Source organism: Plectropomus leopardus, chromosome 14 (genome assembly GCF_026936395.1).
Source record: "Plectropomus leopardus strain MGB_pleo_1.0 chromosome 14, ASM2693639v1, whole genome shotgun sequence".
Classification (NCBI taxonomy): Eukaryota; Metazoa; Chordata; class Actinopteri; order Perciformes; family Serranidae; genus Plectropomus; species Plectropomus leopardus.
This window is the reverse complement of record NC_142189.1, coordinates 4,375,520-4,400,470: the sequence shown is the minus strand read 5'-3', so window position 1 is coordinate 4,400,470 and position 24,951 is coordinate 4,375,520. Positions and strand designations below refer to the sequence as shown.

The window sequence follows — 24,951 nt, the reverse complement described above, 5'->3', positions numbered from 1 at the left end:
AAAACAAGATTCTGAAACATTTCATACAAAATATTAATCGTACTCTAGTTTTATATTTTTTTAATTTCATATTTTTATACAGTTTTCTTTAAAAGGTTCTTAAAAGCATTCAATTTAAATTTAAATTATGTCTTGATACATGTACACCGTTTGTGTTTTCACAGTAAAGGCAGAATTTGGTGAAAAAATGTTTCCCTTTAAGGCCTAAAACAGGGCAAAAAAAACAGCCCAACCATTAACCAGATACAGTCAGTCATGTATTGACTAATACTTCATTGTGTATGCACGGTTGGTGTGCAGTAAGGCTCGTTTTGTGAGAAAATAATTTTGGTAGTTTTTTGTTATCTGGAACACACAAACATGTCTGTTGCATAATGTAAAAAATAAAGACGCACACAAGGCAGTTCGGGTATTTTTTTTTACTGTATTATTGAATAAAATCTATAAAATATTCCACAAAAAAATACAATACATTATTAATTATCATCTCATTATTTAGCATCCTTCAGTTACATTTACAACAGTTTGTGCTTTTGCAGACCGTACTGACACGCTCACACATTTATAAATAACACTGCAGCTTTCAGCTGTTTCTATTCAGTCCTGTCAGACAGATCAAAACAGAGAAGTGGTTTTATTTCAGAGGCTGATATCCAACAGATTCACACTGTGTTTCTGTGCCGAGCCGTCAGGAGCGAAAACAAGTTGTTGTTGGAGCAGCAGTGTGCTCCTCGTACATCTCATGTGATTGGTCGGTGGTCTGAGTCTGGGCAAAACAAGCTCTAGACCCCTCCTACTGAACAACTGACGCAAGCTGCTTCCTCCCACCCCTCCTCTTCCTCCTCCTCCTCCTCCTCCTCCTCCATGTCCTCCTCCTCTTATTTTTCCCTCCTGGCCCTCGCTGCCACCTCCTCCCTCAGCTAGTTTACTGTCATCCTGTCAGGATACATTAAGGTCTTATGCCGCCAGTGTTCAGCAAGCACAGAAAAAAAGGCCAAGAAGAGGGAGGAAATGATGGCGGTTCTGGCTTTTAGTGCTTTACATAACACCTCGCCTCAGTTTTTAGTTTTTTTATCAATGAAGCTCGAGCTCAGGCAGCCACGTAAACCTCAAATAAAAACTAGGTTCAGTAGTAAGGCACCTTGTCGACATGAGACGGGAGATGGAGATGAGGACGGATTGCTTTGGTCTGAGAGAAAAGCATTGGACTGCATTGGATTGGATTTAAAACAGTGAAATAAACATCTATGGGCGACGGACAGGAGCGTCCACGTAAACCAACAACAGACAGACATCAGGAGGTAGAACAGGAGTAAACCACAGACAGTGAAGGTCAAAAATCACTCTCTGAATCTCTTCTAATGGACAGGTGATTGGAGCTTCAGGTAGAAACACATATAAAACTGTTTTAAAAAAAACTCCCAACATTGCAGTAAAAATTCATACCATCATGGCCATAAAATACAGATGCCTCTGTTGTTACAATTTTGAGACATGGCAAAGTCGTCCTGATTGTTGACTTGAGGCGATCAGCTCCTCAGTCAGAACCGGACTGGGATTACATTACTATTTAGGCCCTGTCTACATGTATACAGATATTTTTGAAAACTGATTTTTACCTCGACGTGTGGCCTCTCGTTCACATGCAGAGTTTTAGGTCACTTGTACTGAGATTTTTTTCAAAACTCTTTACTTTTATGTCATGGATGTATAAAGAAAACTGGATATAACATTAAAGGTGGACACCTGTTCATTCCTTTGAAAAATCAAGGTTCCCATGGTCATTGAAAACCTGAAACATTTCACAATCACATATTCCAGGCCTGGAAAAAAATATGGAAATAGGGAAAAACGTTTTTTTTTTGTAATGCAATATAACAGCAAATTTATTTTCTGTACGTGTCGACGTAACGTAGCTCTAATATTTGACATTTTGTTTACCATGACGGACGTTTCTCCATTTCTCCCTTTACAATGATTGGAGACCATGGAAGACAACGTTGTGAGGGTCTGGGTTTTTTTGCAGTCTAGTGTGGATGGAGATATTTTGAAAAATGAAGGATGTGTTGAAAAAAGAAGAAAACGTCGGTTTTTAGAAATATCTGTACATATAGACAGAGCCTTAAAACACGTTTTTACGCGGCATTCGTGACATGTTGGATTTATCGTAAATACAAGCTGCCGAGAAGGAAGAACTGTTTGCGTCAACCTCCTGGTGAAAGGATGATTCTAGTTCTCATACAGGCTCTGATAATTTGTCCCATTTGAAATGGGAGAAATGGTACGAAAGCAGAAGACATGGCAGCCAGTATGCTGACAGCCCAAGGTCACAAAGAAATCAGAATTATAAGTTACACTCACACCCAAAACGATACACTCTACATACAAATAATATCTGCTGCGGTTTGCGATTGATTTTCCATTCATAAATAAGAATAATATTACATAAACGCTTTAAACATTTAACCCTTCCTCTATCGGAGAAACACGATGTTAACCATTGTTCTTGTGATACACTGTGGCATTCAGCTGTGAGGATTGGATGTCTTTGGCTGGTAAATCCCCAAATTTGGTGGCCACATTCTCCTTTTCACAAATAAATATATATATGTCCAGCCTGAATACAACCGCAAAGATTTTGGGCTGGTTTTCTAATTTAAAGATCCTACATGGAGCAATAAAAAAACCATTCATTCTGAAAGGAAACCCAGGCCTTTGCCCTCCCGGCTGGCTGCAGCACACACACCCTCTTAAGTAATTGAAGAGATTTCAATTAATAATCAACCCAGGTCTGATCTAACCGCCTGAGTGACGCTCAGACCGTGGCGGCTCGGGTTCCTTCTTCCTTTGCCGTGGATTCACTCAGATGTGTTGCTTTTACTAAAACTTGATAAAACAGGAGAGAAAAGTGGCATACATGCTATGAGGTTGGATATTTAAGGCTCCATCTGCATTTATAGTTTTACCAAATTAATGAAAATCCACCTTTGACACTCTCACACTGAGTGTTGAAATATACTTTTGGAGCAAGAATCTACTTTTACTACAGATTATTGACGCACTGCCAAAACACAAGCCGTACTGAAGCTGCACAGATCTGTTTTCTGCTACTGTGGCTGCAGACATTGGGCTCTCTGTCTGGTCAGAAATGCATTTCTCCTTGTTGAATGTCAACAATAATATTTGGTAGATGAAATTTTCTACTGTCTAAATTCACTGAGACTTTTAAAAATATCTGTATGCACCAAAATGTTTGTCCAGTAATCCACCTGAGTGTTCACAACTGAAAACAGTATAACAGTGTTTAAGAATGGATGTTTCATAATCTTATTTTAACCCTTTGAAACCAAAGCACATGGTCTTGATTTCTTTCAAAAACACGCAAAAAACGTAATAAGCAACAGGAAACGATGAGCCAAAACTAAGTAAGAAATTAGCAAAAAGAACAAGAACATTGATTAAAAAAAAATAGAAAGAAAGTTAAATTAAATTATGACACTTAGAAACCTAGTTTTTTTTAAAGATTTTTTTCCTAAACATTTTCCCTAACTTTTCCAAAAAATATTTCTCTAAATCTAATAGGAAAAGAAATCTTAAAAAACAAAAAAAACAAAGAAACAACCGGGAAAAAAGTGATTAAAACTTGTAATAATTTAACAAACATATGTTATGTATATACGTATGTATGTTAACAAACATATTTAAGCATAATTTTATAAAATTTGATTATTGTAGATTTTTTTTCTCAAGCTTTTTTCTTTTTTTCTCAGGCTTTTTAAAAATAATTTTCTATATCTGCTCTTTTAAACATTTCTTACGAAGTTGCTCATTGCCTTTTTTCCCATGTTTTTGAAAGAAATCAAACCACTCTGCTCAAGGTTTATAGGTCTGAATATTATGAAAAGGCATCTGAAAGCAGCACTCGGAAAATAACGTTGCTCCAAGTTTCAAAGGGTCAAACGGTAAATTTGAGGCAAAGGTTCATGCACATAACTCAAAATGTCAGATGGTTTCTTATAAATTGGTTATATGCGTAGGAATGGACAAAAAACTAAGTGAAGTTTTTGAACCAAAATATCAGATGAAGCCTTAAAAATCCAAGGACCCTCCAATCAGTCCTTGTTCCCCGCCTCCGCTGTCGGCCTCCTCAGCTGCAATCAGACTCGAGTCCTTGATCAACAAAGTGCAGGAAATGTTCAGGAGTTCATCTGCGATCAAGATTTTACCAGAATCTCCATGATGTGGTCCAGCTCGTTCAGGTCCATCAGACAGGACTGGAGACTCCCGGCCGAGGCGTGACCGGGAGGGCGCATTTTAACGTCTTCATCCGTCCAAAGCGACACGCTGACGGGCCACAGGGAGCCCGCCGCCCAGGCAGAAGGCAGATCTGAAGTCTCGTACATCGATGTGTCAATGTCCTCAAAGATGTCGTCCAGGGCGAGGTCGCTGAGGTAGCCCATGGTGTTTACTGCATCACTGAAAGCGTTGACCGTCGCAGCGGGGAGTGATTTCTGCTGGTCGGCCGAGCTGTCCTCCTCGTGGGAGGAAAGCTCTGGGGACAGTGGCAGAGACAGGTTGTCCCCATCACCCTCTGCACAGCCGGGGCACGTGACCGGCATGTCCTCCCTGAAGTCGTCCCTGAGAAAGCAGGAGTCAGGGTGGACGCCGTTGAGGAGTACCTCCGATGTTCCCACCCCGTCGCTCTGCATGTCCTCCTGTATCTGCCTGAGCGTGTTGATGAGCAGCACGGAGCGCCGCAGGCTGAGCTCCATGCCGGCCTGGTAGCCCTGCAGCTTCTCCAGGCAGAGGCCGAGCACCAGCTGACGCTGCTGCAGGTGGCTCATGTCCGATTTGGACGGACCCACGAGGAGCCCGCCCTCATCTTCCCCGTCCTCCTCGCCATTCTTCTCCTTCTCTGCAGCGGCTGCAGGGAGCATCTCGACCTCCAGCTCCTCCAGGCAGCTCCACTTCCGCTTCACACCGCGACCCAACATCGACCTACAGAAACAGATTTACAGATTTAGATTAATTTATTTCAAACATGTAAAAAAGAAACAGACAGAATAAATTATATTGTCAGACAATGAAAAACATAAAGCAAAAGAAATTATTGATTTGGTTTACATATTTGAAAGGGAGAAGTACAAACTTATTTAATCCCACCGCTTCTCCATAAAAGTATTCCCACAAATCCTTAAAAAGTCTTAAAAGGCATTGAATTAATTAATCTAAAAAATAAGGCCTTAATTGGTATTAAATGTCTTAAACAGTTACGAAAAAGTCTTACAACTGCTACGACATGATAGAATTTTATGCCATTGCATTACAAAATCTTAAAATAAATGGTAAAATCTATTTTGAACAGACAAAAAAACATGAATAAGTAACTGATAAAAAACTTATTTCTGCTCAATGGACAGCAAATAGAAAACCCAACTTTAACGTAGGGTTGCAGCTGTGTAACGCATGTATACTGTGGTATAAAAATGTAGTTATTGCATGTACATTTGCATATGTATGGTATTGGAAAAAATGTGAATTTTTGGGGCTTTTTTGGTTTCATGGGGGACACTTTTCAGTCAAAATACCATTAAAAAATGTTTTCATGTTTAATTGATGGTAATTAAGTGTTTGTTCACCTTAAAAAAAAACCCTTCTATTTTTATTTTTGTTGAGGGTCAGTGTAACAGATAATTATTAACAAATTGCCTTGATGTCTTTCAAAAACAAGAAAAGAAGGCAATGAACAACTTAACTAGAAATGACTCCCCAAAAATAGAAGAAAGTTACAAGGAAATTACCTGAAAAGTAGCACACAAAAAAAGAGAAAAAAAATAAACACAAGGAAATAACCTGAAAAAAAAGTGATACAAATTAAAAGAATAATAAAATAAAATCTATATTATTTCTGTGACATAATTTTAAATATATAATTATACTAATTGATTTCTGGACATCTTCCCTAGGTTTTTGTAAAATAATAATTTAATAATTCTGTCTCTCACTGTCTCTTTTTTCACCTTTTACAAATTCCTTGCAATTTTGCAGGATATGTTGAAGAAATTAAATCAAATTGCTCATGATTCAGGGGTTCAAACGCTTGTGAAAAGACGTCTAAATGCAGCACAAGGGAAATGTTCCAAAAAATTCTGTGATACCGTGAAACCACAATATTTTCCGAGACGGTTATTGTACTGTTGAAGTATGATACCACTGCAACCCTACTTTAACAACAGCAGCTTAAACCAGGTGATTATTTTTGGGAACACTGAGACACATTCAGGATCACATCAGGCTGCACAGCCATGTAATAAAGCTTGCATCCAGTTTATGTAACAGCACCAACCAACCAAACAGGGCTACTTCCCCCCAAATTCACCCAAAATTAACACCACAAACACAAATGCTGCTCCAACTCTTCAAATTTACAAGGTTTGATTTTTTTTTCACTTATGACATTTGATAAGCAACATCATAACTGTCATGACTCACTGTGCACTCAGCCCTGCAGACTAAGAGACTTAACTCACCATTACAGACTTGAGTTTTTACCTTAAAGATCATTGTCTCAAATGTTTCCCCAAACACAAACGGGAACACATGAAGCCCCCTCTGATGAGTTTGACCCCCACATGTGAAGACAGCAGCTTATTCAACAGAGAGATAAACAACAAAATAAAGTAAAACATACGGTTATTTCCCAACAATCATGTCTCTTTATATAAGTAAAATCAGATGATAAATTCACTCCCTTCTACTTATTTAACCCAAGACCCCCAAAGAGCACCCCAGCCCCTTTAACAGACTTCACAGCAGCTGCGTTTAAACCGAGTTTCAAGAGAAAACATGCGGGTATTTTACGCTAACAGTAAAAAAGAGGTTAAAACCAACCTTACGTGCTCTTGGAGAGTGTCATGAGGTGTTTGAATCCGTCGTGTCTTCGGCTCGTTTCGTTTCGTGGCCGCGATCCTCCGCCGCGGAGTCCAGGAAGACGGGGAATGTTCCGTCGGTCCACGGCAGCGGGGGGAGGAGGCCGAGCCGCGGAGCACACGGGAGGAGGAGAGGGGGGAGCGCCGGAGCTCACGGGCCGGTCTGATTGGTCCGTGTCCCCGCTGATCAAGCCTCCGCCTCCGCCACTCACGGGGCAGCGAATGTGCGGCCGGTTGTTCCGACTGTGAGCTGCTGCTGCGTTCAGGAGCCGCTCCGGAAAAATCACAACCAGCGCCGGAGCACACGTGAGCGGCGACAGTGGTCACCGTGATCGAGGAAATTTAGATTTTAATCGTTGACAGCGGTATGTTTGTCCAAAGACTGATAAATTGTGAATTAAAACCCGGACCGTAGTATTAAATACAAGGCAGTTAGACTTTTTAACACGAGCAGAGCATAATGTGACACGGTTGTCTTTGTCACCATGGCCCACTGCTTAATTGAATTGATTTGATTTACTTAACACATTTTAAAAATGACAATGTTATACGTTTTAAGGAAAGGGCATATGCAGGGGAAACCCAGAAAACAATCAAGGGACTTGACAAGTGGGGTTCCCTATGAAAGTAGCAATCAGTTTGTACAATCTCTTATCATTTATCAATCAAAAACAAGTATAACATAGTAATACTGTAGGAAATATGCAATGTTATCAGCAGCCACATGCCTGAGCAACCGGATTGAATCTCCATTAATTAACTCATTCTTTAACTCCAAAGATGAAGCAGGATCAAAGACAAATTGTGATTAAATTTTTTAACTATGTGTCTAAAATGATAAAGCTACCTTGTGCCTTGTATGTATATCTATGCAATAACAAGACATATAAATAAGAGACAGACAGATGAGGACAGAAATAATTATTTAAAGTAAAAGAAGAGAAGAAAAGGTAAACATGAAAAAACACTGTTGTTGTAGGGTATTTTTTCACAGATTTTTGTAAATGATAAAGGAGAAAGTCTAACCAACCAACAACATGACAGCAGCTTTTCCCATTTTATGTAACCTACTCTGAGTGAATTTCACTACATTTAATATTTACATAAAGCAATATCCTAGGCCAACATTAATTTCCTGCTTGTGCAATTATATTCATGTATTTTTATATTGTCTAGTACACTACAACACACCATGTGTGTATTAGTAAATCGTTGGAGCGGGTGAAAATTGCAGAAACAGTTGAGTTTTTTTTCTAAAGTTCATAAAAAATTGAAGGAAGCTTGTTTTACTGACAGTAAAATCACATTAATAAGAGTTTGTGATTTATACTACACTAATGTTATGACTACCCATGCATATTTAATCTTCCTCACCTTGAGCCTTTCAGCAATAGATGTAGATGCAACAAACTGTGATGCAGATTTGTCTTGCTGTCAGCACTTTTCAGCCACTCTCCATGTGTGTTTTGGTGGAAAAGTGTTGTTCCACGCAGTACTAAACTGTTAATCCTTGCTTTCGTGCAGAACATCCTCCAACGTTTTTAGTTGTAATTTTTATAATGTAACAAGTTACACAGAATTCATGGAGATTGGTCAAATTTGCGACAGCTTTTGTGATCGTAACATCCCGAAGAGGCTGCATTAATGTTTACATCTCATGCTGTCAGGAGCACGTGCTTCAAGTCCGTGAGCAGATGCACGCTTCCTTCTGCACAGTGAGTTGGCGGGTGTAGTTTGGTAGAAAGAAAATAGCTCCAGCATTAAAGTAGGCGGGGTTCCATTAACCCCCAAAATTTGCAATTGATATTGAGAATATAAAATACATCTAATGGAAATAGTCAGTTTCGCAAAAACTCCTGTTTATCGCAAAAACGTTTCTATACTCGCATGAGGTGGTATTTCAGGCGATTCGAAACAGAAATGAAAACACTTTTTTTTGGCTCTTCTAGGTCGCATGATACTATGTCTATGTGCTTTTCAGTAGGAACTGGCTCCCTCATGAGCTGTTATTGCATCACATAACTCTGAGAAAGTTGAGCGGATCATCTGGAAGTTGTGAATTCCCAATTCCTCTGTGAAATTGTGGACTATCACCTCCCAGAAATCCCTTATACTTGGCCGCTCCCATACTTAAGGGGCTTGCTTTTCCATTATCGCTCGCATAACTCGCCTACGTCGCCTTCGATTGGAAATAATGACAGCTAGTGCGGTGGCTGCAATAGAAATAAAGCTGCTAATGTTTTGAACATCCATCGTCGTGCTTCTCAGAATGTATCGCCAGAGGAAAAAATGCATAATATCACTCAATGGAAACACAGTCATGTTGCAGTTGTGTTTTACTTTAAAAATATTGCTTAAGTTTTGTGCAAATCTGTAATGGAAACCTCCCTGCTTCTCACAGCAAGGTCTGTGGATTATCTTGAGTAACTGGGTCACGGGGGACATTGTTGTTGAGTTTTTTAAATGTATTTTTCGCCATCTAGTTCAATGATGTTGGAGAAAGCACAGACATATTTACGGATGATATCTTTAAGGGGGCAGAGCGCATTGCGTTTATCATATCATATTGTTATTAATAACTGTCTGCTGTGTCACTCAAACTTTTGTCACTTGTTCCTTTTTTAATAATACAGTAACAATGTGTGTCTAAATTGTTTAGTCGTATAACTCTGTTTTTATGCCAAATATCTCAAAGCCAGACACACTGTTTTCAAAATGTTGTTTGAATATAACAGAGTGCAAATAGAATATACAGAAAGAACAACATATTTCAAAATGTGTCAAATAAAATACTAACAAACATCAATAAATCCGAGTGAGAAATGTCGTGAAGGCATAGAAAGTCGCAGTGAGCACCTGAACGCGGCATTTTAAAGAGACAGATGACTCAGAGAGTAGGGGGGAGGGGGTCGGCAGGACGTGACCGGAAAGACGGGGGAGGGCAAACACCAAATAAGGAAACTCTTCATTCAGTTTTTCAGCCTCTTCCTGCAGAAGCTCTCACAGCTACACTTCTGCTTTCCTGCTCTCCTTCCTCTGCTGAGCAGAAAGCAAATATCCAACATTGTTTTCTGCTGACCTAATTATGTGGCGCTGGAGCGACAGCTAGCATGTCAGTTAAAATCTACCTTAAAACCCAAAATGTTAATGTGTCATTTGAGGTTTTAAAATTCACATCAGTGCCAAAAACACATGAAGAATACAAGATCTAGCCCCAATAAATATGTCAAGTAAACTGTAGACTGATTAATCCAGTAAATTATAGACTTTATGCACATAGGAATCAGTTGCTGTACATTTTTGGTTGTAAATTATTGAATTGTAGTTAATCTAAAGTAGTGTTAACCTTTAAAACCTGAGCATATTGGATCGATTTCTTAAAAAACATGAGAAGAAAGCAATGAGCAGCGAAAGAACAAATTACCCAAAATTAGCAAGAAATCAGTGAAAAAGTACAAGAATATTGCTCAAAAATTAGTTTAAAAGAAAAGAAAAAGAAACTTACTCACAAAGGGATTATATTAAGTTATATTTTTATGTGAGTCGTTATGGGAATTTATTTTATTCTGTTAATTTATCTTTGACTTATTTATAAGGTAAATTGATGTTTTTGTACTGATAATTTGTGACTGTGTTGTTTGTATATTTTCTAAAATAAGAAAAAAATAACCAAGGCAAATAACACATAGAAAAAGTACTTTAAAGAATTTGAATAATTCTGTAACATAATTTTAAACGAACTAAATATTGATGATTATAAATATTGTTTTTTTAACCTATTTTTTTTTTGTTCACTGGCTTTTTATAAAAAAAAAATCTAAATATGCTATTGTCTTGCAATTTGTAGAACATTTCTCACCAAGTTGGTCATTGCATTTTTCTCATGTTTTTAATGAAATAGCACCAATTTGCTCAGGTTTCAAGGGTTTAAATGCATGTGAAACACCTCTGAACGTAGCACAAGAAAAGTGATGTCAATCCAGGTTTCAAAGGGTTAAATTATAAATGCTAACAGGTCTTCAGGAGCTTTCTTGCAAACTTGAGATCTGAAGTCAAGACAGCTATTTCTCACAAATTTGGTTCGACGTTAAAAAATGGAAAGGCGAGAATTTACTAAACTAGCAAAAAAACAAACAAGAAAATGACCTAGAGAAAGTGCTGGGGGGAAGAAATCATATATTTTAAAGGGTTTTTTTCTGTAACGCAGTTTTAAATATAAATTTTTTATAATTATTTTAAAAAAATGATTTTCTGGACATTTTTCCCATTTTTTAATTATTATTATTTTAATAATCCTCCCCTCTTTTTAAAAACGACTTTTTAAGTAAAATTTCTTGGAACTGTTGGGACATTTCTTGCCAAGTTGGTCAATGCCTTTTTCCTCATGTTTGTGAAAGAAATCAAACCACTTTCAAAAGGTCATGTAGCTCGTAAAAGGCGTCTGAATGCAGCACAAGAAAGCTGATGTGGATCCAGGTTTCAGAGGGTTAATATGAACCCCCGTCACATTTTTAAAGGTGTTGCAGCCCTCTGACAGCACATGTGTAAGAAGCTCAGTGTTAAATATGATACTGGAGGCTAGAGTAATCACTTCCAGAAGTGCATTTCTGAAACACTGCATGACATTTCCTGCATCACATTTACAGTTTTTTCTCTGTTGCTGCTTTTTTAAAGACACAATACTCTCTTTCTCTGATGACTCGTTTTTTCCCCGGGCTGCCTTTTTGCTGAGTCACCAAGAGGCCATTAATCTTTAACTATGGGCAAACGAAGACTAGGCGGCAGGCCAACATGCAGAGTAAGCAAGAATTTTTTTACGAACAAACGCCTCTTGACAGTTTCAGACAGGAGTTTTTGCATGTTTAAGAATGTGAAAGTGTCTTTTCTGTAGACTAAAAAGTAGCATTCAATATCAACAGAGGAAAATCCTGTGAACAGGTTACTAGTGTGCACGTCCTGAGCTGCAGACAGACAGAAGTCCTGTTCTGTTGAATCCAGTGAAACTCTCTGCTTATCTGATGCAGAATCTCACATCATCATGTGAGAGCATGTGAGGACAAAGGTCCCTCTGCAGCCAAACGGAGTCCCATCTAATTCACTTTCATTTTGACGTGACTGCAAAGAAGAATTTACTCACAAAAATGCACTCCAGCAAGGCACTTAAAGGGTAAATGGTTTGTTTGGGTTTTTTTTCCAAACATGACCCTATTTTCCCATGTTTTTGCGTCTGAGTGACTAATGGGAACAACAGTTATTAAACTGATCCCGTACTGAGTGAGAGGGCTGCAGCCAGCAGATGCAAAATGGGCTGAAATGTCATATACTTTTTTGCAATATAATATAAGCAGCTGCGAGGTCTAACTTGATGACATTATGGCCTATACATCAACATGGACCGTTCACATGACAGACCGTGTGAAAGTTTTGCTCGTTTGTGTCCCACTTCCCTCATTCTGAATTTGGCCAAATGTGAGTTCATGCGGGCCGTCGTTACCTACTTAGGTAAAGAGGTCGGACAATGTCAAGTTTGCCCTGTTGCTGCCAAAGTGCAGGCGATTTCAGATTTTCCAGCTCCTCAAACGCGTTGTCAGCTCTGACGTTTTGAAAAAAGATGAAGTTCCTTAAAGGGAAACCATATTATATTTCAAACTTAACCCTATCTTTGCATGTTTTTGTGTCTTGGTGACTAATGGGAACTACAGTTTTTAAACTGATCCAGCACTGAGCGACAGGGCTGCAGCCAGCAGATGCAAAATGAGCTGAAATGTAACCGCTGGGGGCATGTCCGTACTGTTTACTTCCACTAAAGTGTTAGTTTCTGCCACGATCAGACTCAGATTGTCTGACATCTTTATGGAAAAACTCTTTACAGAGATAGACCTTTTCGTTAAAGAGTAAGATTTGTTTTGTTTAAGCAGAAACAGTCCAAAGCTGCCATCACTAAACCCACAAGTAACTTAGACACAAAAACATTAGAAAATGCGGTCCAGGTTGAAAAATACTTAAGTTACCTTTTAAAGCCTTTAAGGTTTACCTGATTTTTGAAGCTCGGAGGACAAATTTTGCAAGATTTTATCTCAGCTTCAGCTTTGAATGCTCGGTGTCATCATTGGATCAAATCATTTCTGATTTCAAGTATGATTTTGTTAAATTACTCTGAATACAGATGTAGGTATGTTTTGTCTGTTTAGTGTTTTGGTGGTGCAGACATTTTGGTGTTGCATTGGTACAAGTAGAGTTTTGTAAAATTTCTGAGCATACAACTGCCTGCTTGCTGTAATTCAGTTCCATATAGTTTTATTTGTAGTTATAGAGAGACAAGATGCCTCCTCTTTTATTGTCCCCAAAAGGATTTTATTTTTAAAAATATGTACGCTATAGTGAGTGACGTGAGACAAATAACTTTTAAATCCTGTTTGAAATGTGTCATGAGTTACACATATAATGTTTGTCAATTTAAAATACAATTTTACAAGTCAAGAAAGTCGTACTTTGTTGTAGGCTTGTCGTGGTATTATTTAGTTTTGTGTGAAACCGCTCAGTAAAAATCTCCTGTCTCATGATTTACATAAAGAAAATAAACATGGCTGTTATCTTGGCACATTTCACTTTGTTCTCACCTGATGAGTTTTATCCAGAAACTTCAGGTCTTTTTTCAGTGAGGAACCTGCAGAACAAGTAAGACCAGTTACTCATGTGTGTACATCCTGTTACGAAAAACACACAACCATCACAGCCTCAGCGAGAGAGAGAGGTGTGACGTCACTTACTTGACTTGTGCAGTCTTTTTAATTTTTGTATTTTTCCAGCCTTATTCTCCAACAGTTTTACAACAAACTGCAGCTGTCTTGACCTAAAAAAATATTTTTAAGTTGCAAACATCATTTGCATAAATTATGGCAGAATACAGTCTCTCTTCTCTTTTGTAAATATTTTTTAACCAAAAAAGGCCCCATGATGGTCCACTGAAAAGGGAGGGATCAGTTTGTTTGTGTTATTGTGTGACTTTGGTGAATCCAAACTAAAGCCCGATTTGCACAGCACGCGTTAGCAGTGCGCCGATCTGCAGCGTGTTTCATGCTTGTGGTGTTCACTCGTGCAGCGTTGTCGCAACATCGCTGCTGCGTCGCTGCCTGCTGCTGTGAGTTCTGTATTTCCACGCTCATAAGCAAAAGCAAAATTCCACTCATCTATGAAGTCGTGTGAGCTCCTGCGTTGCCGACAACAACATCCTGCAAATATTTCAGAATAAAATGCCTTATATCAACAACTAATGGGATTCTGTCCACAGAGACTTGTCAGTGGGGTTTTATTTTGAAACTGAAGCAGGGAAGTTTGAGTAAAACAAATCTTTGTTTTTCTTCATCTCTGTGGCAGAGACTTTTAAACTGCAGTAAAAGGTGGCATAGAGTCAGTATAATCATCAGAACACCATTTTTACTGTCTATTTCTGCTGACGCATGCGTACAGCTGCGTTAAAGATCTGCGATCCACCGTTACTCTAGATGTGCCACAGCTGACACACAGCTGAGACGCAGCTGAGACGCAGCTGAGAAGCACGTGTTGAGCGCTGCTCGGGTGGGCAGTGTGGATGCTCTGACTTGTTAACATGGTCACTGAAAAAAAAAACCTCAATGCATTCGGCGCCGCTGAGGCGTGCTGCGTGAAACGAGCCAAAAACAAACTGATGGATGCAGCAATAGACCAGCAGCTCCTGTGTTCAGCCACGTCAATTCACTGTTTTTCTCAGTGGAGTCTGGCTTTTAACAGAGCAATCTAACAGCAATATTTTCCCATCAGACATTGCTGTCCACCACCCGTCCATGGCCATTGGCAATATTGTTGTACTGTCATGAGGGAAAACGGAGAAGTGTTCAAAAAAAGAAATTGCTGGTGATGCGCTGACAATATTCTAAATGTAACATATACTTAAACATTTATTTATTTATTTATTTTTTGTTTAGATGGTCCTCTTTCTAGGTTGCAAAAATACTTATTAAAATACTTTTTCTTAGTAGAAAGAAAAGCTCTTCTGTACAAAAATGTATTAAAATCCCATTGTTGAGCCACACGGTTGCACAAGTTGTCATGTTCCTTCAGTTTGATAAACATGAGCTCTGAGGTAAATCTGCAGCTGAAAACAGTCCCAAAATAACTGCAGTATTTCCTCCCATTAAACATTTGCCCAAAAATACAGTAGCCGGTTGTTCTCAGGGAATTAACTTTTTAAAAAAGCCTCAGTAAAGTTTGTGACCTATTTTTAATATTTGTCTTCAGTATAAATGAATGGGCTTGGGGCTGAATGTGTCAAGACAAATACACATTTTTGGTTTTGGATCTTGTCGTGGGCAATGTTAAGAATAATACACTGCATATTACCAGCCTTAGGCAACAGTGAAAACAAGTCTGTGATAAAAGCAGTTAATTATGAAGAAATAATAAACCACTATAGAAAAGCAAACCGTTAATGCCTGATACTAAAATAAGCGATCAACTCACACCACACAATTAATAGTTGCACCTTTTATTATAAAAAATATTTACAAAGATGCTACAATGTTTTTTTCCTTAATATAAAAAAATGCATACATTTTACAACGGTAATTAGTCTTTGAAGTTCTAGCTCCCATTCAGACCAGAGTGACATCCTTCAGGAGTGTTGCGGTAAGGTATTAAGCGTGTCGTAATACTGTATTTTTTGTCAATACATTTTGTTTGCCTGAGTTAAATCTCTTCATCACGATGATAAGGAACAATTTTTTTTTTTGAAAAATGCATTTGATTTTTCCACATCTTTAGGAGAAAGGCAACTGTTTGCATAAAAGTAATTAAAGGACATTTGAGTCGTATACAATCATTTTGAAACACGTATGACAGAGCTGCATAGTGATTTGAATAGTAACCCGGTTATTATTATTACTACTACTAATAATAATAATAATAAAAAATGTGAGGAATAAATAGGTACTGCATTCAAAACGGAGGGCAAAATTTGGATAAATATAATTTCATCGGGCCTCGTGGTTGATTTCGTCAATATGGCATGTCTGTACCTAGATATAATAAATACAATAAATAAAACAACAATAAATTAGATTGGGTTAACACACAGAACTCTTCATTTGTCGTAATAACAAACGAGAGAAAGAAATATGGCTTCTTGATGCAGTTATCACCCCGGGGTTTCTCCAAATGCTTCAGGAAAAAGCTGTTATTATTGTTATTAGATCTGTATGTAGAGCAGGGCAGGAAACTTACATTTGTCCACTGGATACTGTAAACTTATCAGAAACAGTCAAATATTAACCAGCATTTGGTTTGTGGCCGGCAGTAATTTCCCTGCCCTGCGTAAAGCTTTTGAGAAAAATGAAAGAACAGCGCCTTTAAAGTGTGACGATGCCGGTCCGGACACCGTTTACAGTCGACTTGTTATACCAAACCATGGGAAGACACTGTCTCGAGTCTGGCTACATTAAAATCTTAAAAACTGCGTGGGAGGGAAAAAAAATAATAATATCAAATGATACTTGCAAAATCCCCCAGCTGTATAATGCAAAAAATATATTTCTATATACACATACGTACATATACATATATTCCATTCATAATTGCTCAAATCTTTAGGAAAATATGCATTGATTCATAGATTTGGATTTACAATTTGTTCTGATGCATGTAGTGTGATGAATTGTTCCTCAGTCCATGTTGCAATAAATAGAAATGGACAAAATGGCAGAGAATACGACCAGAAGGAGCTAGTATGACAGAATGTATGACAGACGTAAACATGGAAAAGTACGTAAATAAGAATGCATCATGGTATAGGTAATTATCTTTGCCCTCTCACGGATATTGTAAAGTTTTGGATTTCATCAACAAAGTAGGAAAGTAACCGCTTTGCCCAAAAGCCAGGGTGGCTTGTGAATCCCAAAATTCATTCATTTCACCAGCATTACTTTAACCCTTTTAAACCTGGGCAAATTTGTTTGTTTTTTTTTTTTTCAAAAACATAGGAAAAGGCAATGGGCACCTTAGGAAGAAATGACTCCCAAATGTCTAAGAAATTAGTAAAAAAGTACAAAAAGAATTACCAAAAAAGGGAAAGTAAAAAAAAGGACATAAGTTGAAAATGACCACAAAAAACAAAAACATCAAAGCTGAAAATGACCACATGAAAAATGTGAAAATAACAAAAAAGTAAATAGAGAGGCAGGAAAGGCAAAATAACCCCCCAAAATAAAAATAAGTCTGCAACACAATACAGTTTTCTGGACATTTTTCCCAAGCTTTTAAAAAAATAATTTTTATGAATCTACTGATTTCCTGTAGAACATTTCTTGCCAAGTTGCTCATTGCCTTTCCCGTGATTTTAAGGACATTGTAACAATTTGTTAAGGGTTCGGAGGTTTAATTTTTTTGTGAAAGGCGTCTGAATGCAGCACAAGAAAAGTGACGTTGATCCAGGTTTCAAAGGGTTAACCACCAATAATATATTTTGAATAAAAGACGAAGGTCCCAACAGCAGCTGCCGACTTGCCTAAGTGGCCGTTGGAGCAGACTAACTACGTCTCCAACAGCATATCCCAAAATCTACTTGGCTTGCTGTTAATTTCCCACCTTGTCCCAAAACCTCCAACAATCTCCGTGTGTAACAACACCACATACAGAACATGCACATGTGAACTGTGCATAGTCTGGAAAGAGTCTGAGGGATCAGCACAGGCCGGAGGAATGTTCGGAGTTTCAGGATCCCACTATGATCTCCATGATGTGGTCCAGTTCGTTCAGGTCTGACCTGCAGCTCGAGCTGGAGCTGAGGGCCGTCGGCCCGTGGGAGGAAAGGCTCTCCAGCAGATCGTACGGCCCCATCTTTGGGGCGCTCTGCATGCCCGTCAGCACCGTGTCGAGGTCATAGTAGGACGGGTCCACGTCTGAAAACAGTTCCTCAAGCGCAGGGTCAGGGGGCGGCGCAGGGTGCTTGATCTCAAAAGTCCCAAAAACCTGCTCCCCTGTCCTGGAGTCTGCGCTCAGGTGGTCCCGATCTCCCTCCTCACCCTCCGACACACACTCCTCGCTGTCCTCCTCTTCGTCCTCCTCGCACTCACCGTCTTCCTCCTCCTCTTCCCAGCAGGGTCCCATGCCAAAGGGACCAGCTAGGTAAGAAGATGAGGGCAGCTGGGGGGAGACGGGCGACAAAGTGGACATGGTGACCTCTGTCTCCACGTCTCCCTCCATCACCACCTCCTCTGCGTGGTAGCCTTCCTCCAGGCCGACCACTGAGAAGGGCTTCGGGCTCTGCCCGGCCTGAGCTGCCGCGTCCGTCTGCCGGCACAGCACCTCGGTGGCCACCAGGCGGTCCGCGGGACACTGGGCGGCTGCCAGGGCCTGGGTCATTATTTGCCAGGTGCCGTCCTGGGTCATCTCCTCCTGGATCTGCCGCACCGTGTTGGCGATGAGCACCGAGCGGCACAGATTCGGCTCCACCAGCATGTGGCAGAGCTGCAGCTTAATCAGCGACATGTCGAGCAGCGACTGTCGCTGAAGGCTGTACGAGGACGTCAGCGTCCGAGCCGCCACTGATGGAGCCACCGGGACCTGGTCACCACTGGAGACCGGCTCCTCCCCGGAGTCTGAGAACTTGCGTTTGGTGCCCTTCGGGAACATGTTGTTTCTCTGATGGCGAGGAGACAGAAACACGGTCAGACTTTCGACACGTTAAATGAACATTAACATATTTATCACACTGACAAACACAAAATGCCTACTGTTCTGAATCTCACTAGCTAGGATCATAGTGGAATAATACGTGTCATGTAATTAATTATGTAAATGCAGGGTTCCCACAGTCATGAAAAACCTGGAAAAGTCATGGAATTTTACAATCACATTTTCCAGGCCTGACAAAGTCATGGAATAAGTAAAAATAGATGAAAGTTTTGAAAAATTCTTGCAATTTGCAGGACATTTCTATCCAAGTTGCCCAATGCCTAATTTTCCTGTTGTCAAAAGACATCAAACCAATTTACTAAGCGGGTTAAAAATTATTGAAAGTTTTGGAAAAAAAATTATGAGATTTTGTTTTGTATAATTAAGTTGTTTCAGTAATCTTTCCTGTGAAAAATATATTTTCTGAAGCCGTCGATGTAACGTGGCTCTTTTCTCCTGTCTCTCCCTTCATGTGTGCCAGATAGCTGATAATATGTTTGAGCCTCATGTTTGAAAAACACTAGGCAAAAACAAAAATGATAATGGTTCCTTGAGAAGTCATGAAATTTTTAAATTTTGTCCATGAAAACGTGTGGGAACCCTGTGAATGTGTGAAGTAGTGATGCTATGTGGTGTAGGGAGCTACAATCTGCTCAACAGCAGCTGTGACTTTAAAAATAATAAACTCTACAGGGTTAAACTCTTTATGGACTACAGTAAACAGTTAATTGTTTGTTGTAGTTTTTTTCTTAAAGTTTGCTATACCTTTCCTGTTGAGAGGCACAGGCAATAGCAATGCAGCTTGGTCCCGGCTGCAACGCTTCAAGTACTTTTGTACGAGCGACAAGCAGCTTTTGTTCAGCACCATTTCTGCCCATTTTAGGCCAGTCTGAGGCAAGACTCCTGCTGGGCGGAACAACCACACTTTTAACAGACCACTGAGCCACCGAAAATAGCATAGTTACCAGCTAAATGCAAACGCTGCATCAAAGTAAGCACAGACTAGAGAGACCTATGTCAGAAAACAAACACAGCACTCAAGTTACATCATCAGTAATCATATTCTTTCCCACTGCCACCTGTTATCAAGAAAATATCCTAATCAATAAGGTGCTTTAAGGGGGAAAAGTGACAAAAATAGGACAAATTATAGCATTTGCATTATCACAACACAACATACCACCATAGACCACTAATGTTTAAAAGGGATATCAGGTTTCCGGGTCTACACACGCCACACTTCAAAAACTAGAAGAACAAGATTTTCACTTTCTCTTCACTGCGGGAGGGGAAGAAAAGTAGAGTCAACTTCCTTATTACACACCGTTTGGCACACAGAGATGTCTCACAGGAACAAAACAACACTCCTGCCAACATTTTAGACCCTCTGACTCCCCAAAATAAACGGGATGCATGTACACGGGAGACTGGGCTCTGAAGAGCAGCCTGTGGCATTTAATTTTCCAGACAGAAAAATAGTGTCCGGCTGTGTCTCCTCTGTGTGAAAAAAAAACCTGTTGGCAGGGCGTGTGGGTGAATGATTCCACTTGCTCCAGATTTCTATATTTGTGATACAGTTCTTTAAAAAATAAACACAAAGAGTAAAACCAGGGGTACAATGGAGATTGATACACGTTGGACTGTAAAAGCACAGCATTAGGGTTTACAGAGAAGAAAGCAAACAGCAGAAAGTTAACAATTTTACAGAAACACTTCCCCCTTTCCTGTGGAAACCAAAATTAAACTAAATCCACAAAACGCTGCTGCAAAATTCATCTCAAACAAGGCAGAATTTGTTTTTCTTTTAAATTTTCATCTTTACATGCCAGGCGAAACTAGTGCCCTATAATCTGTACAAATTACATACCATCTTAAAATTAACACACTGTAGCACTGAGGATGTCGTGCAAAGTTTTGCAGCCAAGAACACCACTTCATTCAACATTTATTCACAAATATATTCCCAAAAAAAAGAGTGATTTATCATTTTTAAATGATTTTAACCTCTCCTTGACATCAGCCCTCAATAACAGGGATGTACAATGCTTCTTCACACATGAAAACCTGACATAAAATGAGAAAGAATTAATTTACAGCCATCGTCTTCACCTGATTGATCTGATTAAATATATAAACCACACCAAAAAGAAGTCAATCTTATGTACACTGAATTGGGAGCCTTTGCTTTCTTTGAGTCCTCTCTTGCAGAGAAAATAGCATTTCCTGACATTGGACAGAGTAGGAAAAAAAGTCATTTATGAACATGTCCGAAGATCTAAAATACAAAAAGGGTGAGAAATCAATTATGGACAAATGTTGTCTTCTTGTGTAGTGAATTTGTGGCTGGCCCCTGTTAAATAAGAGACACTAGAGAGCACTATCTCCCTAAAAGAAAAACAACAACAATGTGTAAAATAATTAAAAAGAAATACAACCACACAGACCGACAACCTGAGAGGAAGCACACTGCACAGTCAGGAAAAAACAGTTTGGGAAATGACAGAATCTGTTTTTTCTTTCACAAGTTTGCTAATAAATCTGTTTTTTTGAACACCATATGGTTCAGCATTTTGGGGTTAAATCTAAAGGCTTCATCTTGGAAATTAATTTAACTGTAAAAATCATGAATCTGCACTTAAATATTTGTTTTATATATTGTTAGAAATAAATTAATAGACTAAAAATGGCATGATCATGTTGCACCTGCAGCAGACAATCATACATCACACATCTGATGCCCAACCATAAACCCTACAGAACGTAAAAACACAAAAAATTAGCATATATTTATTACCAAAATCTCCAATAATTTTAGTGCTTATATTATGTTCTCTATCAATTAGGCTATCACTTATACTTTTAAGTAAATTTAGAGAAATTCCCTGCAAGTTTATAAAACTAATGGTCAACACTTGAACACATTCTTGGACAAAATAACACAACAACATAATAATAAAAACTATAGCAAAAATTTGCAAAAAAATGTTCCTTTAAGTGAAATTTGTTATCCTGCGTCCTTGGCCAGGACTCGCACTGAAAAATATATTTTGAATCTTAATGGGACTATTCCTGGTTAAATAAAGGTGAAATAAATAAATTAATAAAATAAAAGAATAATAAAAAATAATTTAAAAAAAAAGGCTGAAATGAAAAAAAAATTTAAAAATAAAAAATCTTAGAACATTAAAGCCTTAATTCTGCATGATTGTGCTATTCTATGTAACAATTATTGACAGCTTTTACAATCTATATTTATTTTAGTATAATAATATATATAATAATAATATAATATAATAATAATTAATATATAAGTCTGGTGTACAATATTAACATAGACATTGTGACTGCTATTGCTCCTATTAATCACGACTGTCGCTTTAACATGTTATTTTGTTTCTATATGCTCTTGTGTAATTTTTATTTTTGTTCTATTCTTATTTTAGTTGAGATCATATTTATTTAATCTAACACTGACCAAGTGCTAAAAAAGGATAAAAAAAAAATACATAAATACAAATTAGATAAGATAAAAATAAAATAATTTAAAATCTGTATACACACAAATTTAGAATCAAGAGAAAGCAAAAAAGTGTGCAAAAAAAATATATTAAAATATTGGAAAAATACTTATTAGATAAGACAAATACAAAAGAATATAAAATCTATATACACTTTATAAAACTTACACTTTTTGTATCCCTGCTGGGGATCAATAAAAGGTGTTTATGACATAATTTGTCTGCTGTTGATGCTTCATTCATTTCCAGTGCAATAAATCACTGAATCTATACATTCCTGAAGTATAATGTTAGCCTTTTAACAGTAAAATTAGTCACACTTAGAGGAAGATTTAACAAGAAAATGCTGACACATATGATGCTCAAAAACTTGTCAAGCGGATATCAGGAAATGAGTAGTGTAAAGGGGAAAAAACACCACATTAACATAAATATTATTGAAGATACTAGTGTTTTGCAATTCTATAGTTGCAATACTATTCTACACATTGTTGGGTAATACATATGTAGTAAACGGTGCTGTTGTATTATGCTAGGAGCCTGAAGCCAAACAAAATGCAGCCTCGCTTTACGTCAATGGCTCCTAGCATGACCCATCCCCCACCGCACACCGAAAACCTCCACTTTCACGGCTCAACCTGCTAACTACGACGATAAATGCGCTCACAGCTCCGCGGCGTTATTTTTAAACACTTCACCGTCACTTATATCACGTTTCCGCTGCCAGCCGCCAGTCTGAAGCCGTTAAAGAGCCCGTAGAGAGCGGCTGGGAGCTGCTGGCCGTGACTGCCGCATGCTTTGTCTTTTCAGCATCAGAGCCACCGAGCGACAATGAGGCCATTTTGCGCTAGTAGCTAACAGCTAGCCGGCTAGCTAAGCTACGGTCTGACTTTATGAGCTGGAGCTAACTGTGCTAACAGTGAAACTGTAAAAAAAAAAAAAAAAAAAGATGCCTCCGCGGAGGTAGAAAACACATTATATTATTATCAGTTTGGCTTTTTTTTAGCTGATAGTTACAAAAAATGAGTGCTAGCAGGCTAATTAGCTCACAGCGCCCACCCACACATCCTCCGCGGTCCTTCCTCCTTTCTGGCCAAAAACAAGAGTTTTTTCCCCGCGGCTGGGCTGTTAAGTTCCTAAAAACAACAACCCGGGCAGCTCGGTTCAAACGACTACCAACGGGTGGCTGGGTGTCCGCACTCACCTCGTGTTTGTGTTATTTTATTCCCGTCTCGGTCATAGGATCGACGGCAGGGAAAGCGGAGATCAGGTTCAGATGAGATCATTCATGCCACGGCTTCAAAAACTGAAGTACCTCTGTCCTGCTGCTGCTGCTGCTGCTGCTGCGGAGCGGCGGCAGGAGGGAAGCAAGGGAGGGGGAGGGGAGCCGACAAAAGCCAGCCATATGCCTGGGATTCCTCTCTAATCATTTCTCCCTGCTCCTCTCTGCTGCCGAAGATTTAATTTGACAAAAAAGTGAAAGCTAGAAATAAAATGGCACAAGTTATTTAGGCTAATGGCTCTGCAGTTCCAGCAATTTTACATCTATTTACCTTTTTATTAAAGAAAATTAAATTAATACATAGTAAGTTGGGACCTAAAGTTCTTTTTTAACATCAGATAATAAAATCCCTAAATAAAATCAGAGAAAAGAGGACATTTGAGGGTTAGGGCCGTGTTTGAGATAGAAATGTTTTTTAAGAATAAATTACAATATTAGGAGAAAAAAGTTGTAATATTATAAGAAAAAAGTCATAAAATTATGAGAATAAAGTCATAATGTTATGAAAATAAAGTTGTAGTATTACGAGAAAAAACTCTTAATTTTCTGACAATAAACTTATATAAATCATAGTTTTATGAGGACTATTATGAATTTAGTCTTTATAAAAAAAATGTTTAGACTTTGACAATAAAGTCATGATATGAGAAAAAAGTAATAATGTTCTGAAGATAAAGTTGTAATATGAGAAAAAAAAGTCATAATTTTCTGAGAATAAACTCATAACATTATGAGAATAAAGTTGTAATATAACAAGAAAAAAGTCATAATGTTACGAGAATAAAGTCATAGTTTTATGAGGAATATTATAAATTTAGTCTTTATTCAAAAATGTTTAGACTTTGACAATAAAGTCATGATATTATGAGAAAAAAGTAGTAATGTTCTGAAAATAAAGTTGTAGCAATATGAGAAAAATGGTCGTAATTTTCTGAGAATAAACTCATAACATTATGACAATAAAGTTGTAATATTATAAGAAAAAAGTCAGAATGTTACCAGAATAAAATCATAGTTTTATGAGAAATAAAAGTCATAATTTGTAATGTAACTGTAATATTATGAGAATAAAGTTGTAAATTCACAAGAAAAAAGTCATAATTTTATGAGACTAAAATTATAATATTATGAGAATAAAGTCGTAATTATGAGAATAAAGTTGTAATGTTATACGAAAAAAGTCATAATATTACGAGAATAAAGTCATAATGTTATGAAAATAAAGTTGTAGTATTATGAGAAAAAACTTAATTTTCTGACAATAAATATGTATCATTATGAGAATAAAGTTTACAAGATAATTTAATATAATATAATTTTACAAGAAAAAGGTCATAATTTTATGAAAATTAAGTTGTAATATTATGAGAATAAAGTAGTAATTTTACGAGAAAAAAAGTCATTCTCATAAAATTACAAATTTTCCTATAATATTAAAACTTTATTCTCAAAATTGGGACTTCATCATAATATAATGATTTTATTCTTTATTACAATTTGAGACTTTGGGAATAAA

General features: G+C 38.0%; 2 protein-coding genes across 4 annotated transcripts; both read right to left on the bottom strand.

The window, feature by feature from the left end:
* Positions 1–404: 404 nt before the first annotated feature.
* On the bottom strand, positions 405–7,153 carry LOC121953688 (SERTA domain-containing protein 2). 2 transcript variants are annotated; one of them, XM_042500886.2, is made up of 2 exons: positions 6,897–7,153; positions 405–4,998 (listed from the first exon to the last, which is right to left on the bottom strand). In XM_042500886.2, the coding sequence occupies exons 1-2, from the start codon at positions 6,914–6,916 to the stop codon at positions 4,215–4,217; spliced, it is 804 nt and encodes a 267-aa protein (XP_042356820.2). In that variant the 5' UTR covers positions 6,917–7,153; the 3' UTR covers positions 405–4,214. The 2 variants fall into 2 exon arrangements, with proteins under 2 accessions (XP_042356820.2, XP_042356821.2); XM_042500887.2 differs by having other exon boundaries at positions 6,892–7,146.
* An 8,284-nt stretch (positions 7,154–15,437) lies between these two features.
* Positions 15,438–23,549, bottom strand: cdca4 (cell division cycle associated 4). 2 transcript variants are annotated; one of them, XM_088087620.1, is made up of 3 exons: positions 23,358–23,549; positions 19,401–19,538; positions 15,438–18,602 (listed from the first exon to the last, which is right to left on the bottom strand). In XM_088087620.1, the coding sequence occupies exon 3, from the start codon at positions 18,591–18,593 to the stop codon at positions 17,673–17,675; it is 921 nt and encodes a 306-aa protein (XP_087943746.1). In that variant the 5' UTR covers positions 18,594–18,602; positions 19,401–19,538; positions 23,358–23,549; the 3' UTR covers positions 15,438–17,672. The 2 variants fall into 2 exon arrangements, with proteins under 2 accessions (XP_087943746.1, XP_087943745.1); XM_088087619.1 differs by lacking the exon at positions 19,401–19,538 and having other exon boundaries at positions 23,358–23,545.
* Between the last annotated feature and the right edge of the window lie 1,402 nt (positions 23,550–24,951).